At 53.2% G+C, this 7738-nt stretch overlaps 1 protein-coding gene across 1 annotated transcript; it reads right to left on the bottom strand.

Annotated features, from left to right (window-relative positions):
* Positions 1-4785: 4785 nt before the first annotated feature.
* On the bottom strand, positions 4786-7458 carry LOC141540869 (nonsense-mediated mRNA decay factor SMG5-like). Its single transcript, XM_074264852.1, has one exon. It carries the CDS (start codon positions 7456-7458, stop codon positions 4786-4788), a length of 2673 nt encoding a protein of 890 aa, XP_074120953.1.
* Between the last annotated feature and the right edge of the window lie 280 nt (positions 7459-7738).

Below are 7738 nucleotides of genomic sequence, written 5' to 3'. Positions count from 1 at the left end.
TTATTCAGTACTGTATTAGAAATGTTAGTTTTTGCAATAAGAGAAAAAAAAGAGATTAAAGGAATTAGAATAGGTGAGGAGGAAACCAAATTATCACTGATGACATGCAGATATATGAAGATATACTTAGAAAATCAGCTAAAAACTACTAGTAATAATTCACAATTTTAACAAAATTGCATGACCCAACATCAGCATTTTAATATATTACCAACAAACAAAATCCAGCAGCAAGAAATATAAAGAGAAATTTCATTTGAAATAACTGCAGAAAATATAAAATATTTGGGAGTCTACCTGTAGAGCCACAACTCTAGAGAAGGAGGCTTGAAATAAGGATATTTATAACATGATGTTTATTTAGTGGAATTGATAAGATATTAGTTCTCTACTTTACATATCCTCATTACTTAGCATGGTGATGTTGCTATAATTGGAATAGGGAATTTAAGGGCTGAGAAACCTGGGGACAAAGTCAGACTCGGACTGAGACTGGTGTAGACTGGCAGACTGGCAGACTGCTCAAGGAGACGGGCTCAAACTGAAACTGGGTCAGACTGTGACAGACACAGACTGTAAAGGACTCAATAAAGACTTTAGAGTCTATTTCTGTCCATCCTCATGGTGATTATCTTGCTGAGATGAAGGCCTTCTGGAGGATCTCCAGAAAGTTAGCCCGGGTATTACATCTACCAAGGAAAAGTGATGAACTATATGAATACAATTACAAAAGACTTTCCACATAAATAAAGTCATATCTAATCTCTTGGGAAAATAGCAAGTGCTCATGGTTAGGCCAAGTTAATATAATAAAATCCCAAGCTCATCTCTTCCCTGGTGCACCAAGGAAGCATGTGGTGTTTACCTCCATGGGCATAATGTTCCTGGTGGCAAGCCCACTGTGAAAGGATTGTTTTGCACTGAGATTCTACGGACCAGACGGTAGATTAAGGAATTCAAATCAAATTAAGCTGATAAATATTTAAGTCCCTCCTCCACATAAAATACTGCTCTTGGACACAGAGCTAGAAAGACATCATCAAAGCAAAATCCCATTACCGGCCATCTCGGGTCTGCTAGTTTCAGTTTTCTCTCATAGAAGGAGAAGTTTTAGAAAGAAAAAGCCTCAGAACTTCCCAGTGGGAGCCGGCAGCCTCCGCCCACTGCTAACATATTCTGGAGGGCCAAGGAGCTCCGTCCTCTCTGCTGCTTCTGTGCCAAGAACGCACGCACTTCCATTTCATGAGCACCATTGCTCGAGTCCTTAGATGAACTCTGAGTCAAGAAATTCATGGATTCTACTCATTTCCTCTTCTGTCGTATTTTTTCGCAGACACTTCCAAAACCCAATGAGGCGAAATCCTTTCACGACTTCTCTCTGTTCTTCATGCTCACAGCCTCCTCGTCATCTTCACTCTCAAATTAAAATATCGAATATCTAGCACCTACTGTGTGCAGAGCCCAGTGCCAGGCTTAGGGGAGCCCTAAATTTAGATGAGACATAGTAAGTCCACAGGCTAATGAGGGAGTGATATACATACATAGATTAAGAACAATGCACAGTGTCACATAATGTATATGTTAGAGAGACTGCCTGGAAAAGTCCAATGGGCAAGTTGGTACCAATTGTGAAAGCAAATCAAGCTTCGTGGAGGAAGAGGCAAGGCAAGCTAGGCTTTTGAGCAGAGGAAGAATGTGGCTAGATTCGTGCAGGAGCAGATTATGTGGTGGATAGATGGGTGACTTGGGGATGATGGAGCTGGAGGGAGGGGAGAAGACCAGAAAGGAAACCATCAGATCTGCCCCTTTAGGGCCAGCGGTTCCTGGTGGCTGCTGTAAGATGGTGGTAGCACTAGTGGAAAGAAGGCAATGGATGCTAGAGACCCTGAGGAAGCAGAATCCACAGACTCAAATGGCCGGTAATAAGAAAATAAAGTCTGTGGACTAAAGAGCAGAATGCAAGGCTCCGAGGACAGGGACTGTCCAGAATAGATCATGTGTTAAAAGTAAAATTTATCTTTGAGATCATCTAGATCTTTTCTGATGATAATAAGATAATTCAGCTTTGTAGAGTAGGAGGTGGAGGAGATGGTGGAAAAGGAGGGGATAGTGGAGGGAGAAAGAGGAGGAGAAAGAGGAGGAGGAGGAGGAGGAGGAGGAGGAAGAGGAGGAGGAGGAGGAAGAGGAGGAGGAGGGAGGAGGAGGAGAAGGAAGAGGAGGAGATGATGGAGGAGGAGGAGGAGGAGGAGGAGAAGGAGGATTAGGAGGAAATGGAGGAAGAGAAGGAGGAGGATGTTTAACAGGAGGAGGAGGAGATGGTGGAGAAGGAAGAGGTGATAGAGGAGGAGGAAAAGAGGAGATGGTGGAGGAGAAGGTAGAGGTGTGGTGGAGGAGATGGTGGAAGAGGAGGAAGCAGGAGGAAGAGGAGGAGGAGGAGGAGGGAGAAAGAGGCAGCTTGTCCAGGTGCACCAGAGCTAGGTACCACCACCTCATCCTCTCCTCCACCATCTTCCTTCTAGAAGAGATGGTGGAGGAGGAGATGGTGGAGATGGAGAAGATGGTGGAGGAAAATGAGGAGGAAGAGGAAGAGGAAGAGGAGGAGGAGGAGGAGGAGGTGGAAGAGGAGGAGGTGGAGGAGGACAAGGACATGGAGAAGGAGGAGGAGATGGTAAATGAGGAGAATGAAGAAAGATTAGGAGGAGGAGGAGGAGGAGGAGGAGGTAGGAGGAGGAGGAGGAGGAGGAGATGTGGAGGAAAAGGAGGAGGAAGAGGATTAGAAGGAAATGGAGGAGAAGAAGGAGATGGTGGAGAAGGAGGAGATGGTGGAGGAAAAGGAGAAGGGGGTGGAGATGGTAGAGAACAAGGAGGTGATGGAGGATGAGGAAGAGGAGAAGGAGGAGGAGAATGAGATCATGGAGGAGGAGAAGAGATGGTCAAGGAGGAGGCGGAGAAGGAGGAAGAGGAAGAACAGAAGAGATGGTGGAGAAGGAGCAGATGGTGGAAGAGGAGGAGGTGTTGAAGAGGAAGTGGAGGAGAAGGTGGAGAGGAGGGAGGAGAAGGACATGGGGGAGGAAGAGGAGGAGGAGATGGTGGAGAAGGAGGAGGAGGAGTAGAGGAGGAGGAAGAAGAGGAGGAGATGGTGGAGAAGGAGCAGATGGTGGAAGAGAAGGAGGAGGTGTTGAAGAAGGAGGTGGAGGAGATAGTGGAAAAGGAGGAGATAGTGGAGGAGAAGGATGAGGTGATGGTAGAGGAGATGGTGGAGGAGGAGGAGGAGGAGGTAGAGGAGAGATGGTGGAGGAAAAGGATGAGGTGATGGTACCTAGCTCTGTGCACCTGGACAAGCTTCCTCTTTCTCCCTCCTCCTCCTGCTCTTCCTCCTCCACCATCTCCTCCTCTCCTCCTCCTCCTGCTCTTCCTCCTCCACCATCTCCTCCTCCTCCTCCTCCTCTCTCTTCCTCCTCCTCCTCCTCCTCTCTCTTCCTCCTCCTCCTCCTCCTCTCTCTTCCTCCTCCTCCTCCTCTTCCTCCTCCTCCTCCTTCTCTTCCTCCTCCTCATTCTTCCTCCTCTTCCTCCTCTTCCTCCTCCTCCTCCTCCTCCTTCTCCTCCTCCTCCTCTTTCTCTTACTCCTCCTTCTTTTTCCACCATCTCCTCCTCCTGCAGGAGATAGTGGAGGAGGAGGAACAGGAGGAAGAGGAGGAGGAAGAAAGAGGCAGCTTGTCCAGGTGCACAGAGCTAGGTACCATCACCTGCATCCTTTTCCTCCATCATCTCCTAATTCTCACCACCATCTCCTCCTCTTCCTCCTCCTCCTCCCTCCTCCACTTCCTCCTTCTCCTCCTTCTCTTACTCCTCCTTTTCCACCATCTCCTCCTCCTGCAGGAGATGGTGGAGAAGGAAGAGATGGTGGAGGAGGAAGAACAGGAGGAAGAGGAGGAGGGAGAAGAGGCAGCTTGTCCGGGTGGCACAGGTCTAGGTACCACCACCTCATCCTTCTCCAATATATGTATACAGTGGAGACCCACTCCCCTCCTAGTCTGTGTCAAGGTGTGCACAAGTGAGATAAGGAAGAGGAGGAGGAGATGGTGGAAGAGAAGAGAAGGAGGAAGGTGGTGGTACCCAAACAAATAAAAAGCAAAATAGAAAAGCATCTATTGTGCTAGATAGATAGATAGATTGTTATAGATATGTATATATATAGCATATATATATGTGTGTGTGTGTAGTTATATATGTTGTGTGTACCTATTGACACACACACACACACACACACACACCACACACACACACACACACACACACACACACACCACCGTTCTGTTATGTGGCAGAGCATTGGAATGGAGGAACGGGCCTGAGTTGGGCAGCTACCAGTCGTGCTCCGTGCCTCGGTTGAAAGGGCACTGGGTTCTACAAGGGGACAAACAGATTGGGGAAACCTGGGTAAAGGCTTCGTGAGCCGGCGCCAGCAGAGTGAGCACAAACAGAGCTTTGTGCACAGTCACAGCGATGGGGTCCAAGGACCAGTTCTCAGCCGGGCGGAGATGCAGGCCCATTCCCAAGACCTCCGGCTGAAAGACCCTCTAGAGAAAAACAAAGGAAACGAAACAAAACCAAAAAACGAAAAACAAAACCAAACAACAACAAAACCCGAAGGAGAACGGATGAGAACCGGGCAGACTTTTAAAAAACACGTTTCTTTGTCTTGGCTTGGCTTGGGTTGGGGGGGGGGGGGTTGGGAATTCTTTAAAAACACATTCATGCGGATGCATGAATGAAATGTTGCCCCTAAGACCCTGTGAGCTCCGTGTTCCGGCTGAGGGCCTTCCAGCGAGTGTAGAAGGGGAGGACGTGCTCGATGGCCACCCCCGCCTCGTGCGCAGCCTCGAACGCCGAGCTCAGGGGAGGGGACAAGGGCCCGGCCCCCGCCAGGTCCAGAGCCGTGAGGACGGTCACCATCCCCCTGGCGCTGTCCGCGTCCTCCCCGACGGCGCGCAGCAGCTCCCCGTAGCCGCGGAGGATGCTGTGGAGGTTCCAGGCAGCCGCGTTTTCTCCTCCTATCTTGGGCCACCTCCACTTGCCCCGCACTTGCACCTGGCACCGAAAGCGCCCGTTCCTTTGCTTCAGCTGCTCTTCCAAGAACCGCAGGGCGAACCGGGCCGGGGCCTCCTTCTTCCTCCGGTCCAACTCGTCGATCACGATCCTGGGGACTATGAGCACGAACCTCCCGCTCTGGGCCATCTCCCGCACGAGGGGCAGGTGCTGCAGAGCCACGGCGTCTGGGATGAGGTAAGGGGAAAGGGCCGTCTGAATGCGGAGCAGCCGCAGGGCCGTCTCCATGGACTGCACTTGTCTCTGCAGCTGGGCCGGGCCTTCCCGGGCCCGGGGCGGCGCCCCTTTCTCCCGAGCCTCCCCCGAAGGAGGAACCGCCCAGAGAAAGAGGCCCAGCTTCGGGTCGAACACGACGAGACTGTCAGGCAGGTGGGCAGCGAAGTGGCCAAACGTGCGCAGGACGCAGGCGCGCAGAGCCACGTCTTCCCTGGAGAAAGTGGGAAACACGTCGAGGTCAAAGTTTAAGCTCGCGTGGGCAGCCTGGAAGGGGAGGAGGGAGCGCAGGATGGTGTCCTCCAGGAGGGGCATAGAGATGGGGGGGCTGGGCCGCTCAAAGTGGGGGAGCAGCTCGCGGAGCCGGGGGGCCAGCCCGAGGTGGGGGTTTCCGAGCTCCTGGGCGCTGGGCAGCAGGTTGAGCAGCAGCAGCAGGTCCCTCCAGAGGCCCGGCCACGCGCGCATGCTGAGGCCGCTGAGGGCCGGCTCGGTGAGCAGCCACTGCAGGACGACCCGGAGAGCCGGGAGCAGCCCTTCTGCGCACAGAATGTCCAGCCGCTCTTGCAGAGCCTGCGAGTTGGGGAGGGTCCAGCTGCTGGAAATGGCGCTTTCCTCCGAGGCTCTCTCCTCTTCTCCTTCTTCTGAGGCTACTTCGCTGAAGCTGCTGTCCGAGTCGGGGAGCGAACAGAAAGAAACGTCCCCCCAATCTTCGCCGTCCTCTAAGACACGGTAGGAGTCCCCGGGGGAGTCCCGGCTCCCGTCCGGCTCCCAGACTTCCATGGACTCGCTGTCCTCCCACGAATCTTCAGGGCAGGAAGGTGGAATGGAGAAACGCGGCTCCTGATCGCTCTCTGGGAACTCGCCGACGTGAACCGAGACGGGGTGGGGAGCGGGAAGCTCTGGTGCCCGTTCTCCCTCTTCCAGCCAAGGCTCCTCAGGCTCCTGCGTTTCGTCCCTCCCTGGCGCCACCCGGCTGTGCAGCGCCGCCCGGATGTTGCCGCCCACCAGACGCACGATATGAGAGAAGAAAACCAGGCTGAAGGAGATGGCCGTGTGGCTCAGTTCCGAGCCGGCTCTCTTCAAGTTCTCCAGAGTCAAGAGGCACAGGATGACCATTTGGAAGACCAGTTGATTTGGCAAGAGCGAGGAGCCATGCCCCTGCTCCGCCCCCGCTCTCCTGGCCCAGCCTTGGCCGGCTTGGATCGACAGGTGGGAGAGACACAGCTGAAAGTCCTCCAGGACCCTCGCGCACAGCCTCTCCAGCGCCGGGTGTCTTCTGCCTTGGGGTGTCAGGAGGCTCTGGAGATACACAAAGCTGACCAGCAGCCTTCTCACATCTTCCCGCGCCTGGTGCTCTGGACCTAGTTTCCCCAGCGGAACACTCGGGAGCTGTCTGTATTCCTCCTGAATCTTCAGATAGATCTGCTCCAGACCCAGGAAGGCTGCAGCGTGGGGGACTTTGGAATGGATGCAACACTGATAAAAACACGTGGCCTCGACGTAAGAAAATTTAACTCCGGACAGAGTTGCCAGGTGCACGAAGGGCAAGCCCAGGTCGGGAATGAGCGACAGAGCTCGGTAGTAGTAGAGCTTAGCTTGCTCCTCTCCCTCCGAGGCCGTGAACTCCCTCAGATAGTGGTACAAGTCTCCAATCCGAAGCAGACAAAGATGGCAGAACTTCCTGGCCCAGTCCATCTCTTCCGCGGAGGGAGAGCCCGCTCTCCTCGCTTGGCTCCCAGGCTGGCTGGAAGGCCAGTAGATGTAGTTTTCCAATTGCAGCTCGAACTGTGCTTGCATAGAAAAGAAAAGGCAATGATAGACATGAATTCCATTTTTGAGGTGCTCCCTGTAAGCACCTTCTGGGCCCCAAGCGTCCATAAGGGCTCCCCTGGTCTTCCGGAGGATTTGGAGATCGTAGTACACTTTCCTCCACAGCAGCTCTTCCGCGACCATCCCATAATATCGTGGGCTCAGCAGGATGAGGCAAATGGCAGATTGTTCCAGTTGGCTCCTCAGGGCCGCATTCTGGGGCTGGAAAACTTCTTGGTGGGCCGTCTCCCTCGCGAGGAGGGCGTCCAGCTGCTGTGCTGATCCCACCATCTTCAGGAGAAGTCCTTTGGTTTGGTTGGGTTCCATAGTTCCAGATCGCTCTTCACGCGTCGCTTTGGTAACTGGCGCAGTGAGCTCCAAGGCCGCTCTCCCCCAAAAATCAGGGATCTCCTCAGGGAAAGAAAGGGAGACCGAGAGAACCCGTCCCTCCCCTAACTGGCGCAGAGAGCTCCTAGTCCGCTCTCCCCAGAAAATCAGGGATCTCCTCAGAGAAAGGGAGACCGAGAGAACCCGTCCCTCCCCTAACCGGCGCAGAGAGCTCCTAGTCCGCTCTCCCCAGAAAATCAGGGATCTCCTCAGGGAAAGG

Source organism: Sminthopsis crassicaudata, chromosome 1, assembly GCF_048593235.1.
Source record: "Sminthopsis crassicaudata isolate SCR6 chromosome 1, ASM4859323v1, whole genome shotgun sequence".
NCBI classification, from domain to species: Eukaryota; Metazoa; Chordata; class Mammalia; order Dasyuromorphia; family Dasyuridae; genus Sminthopsis; species Sminthopsis crassicaudata.
This window is presented reverse-complemented; position numbering and strand designations above follow the sequence as displayed.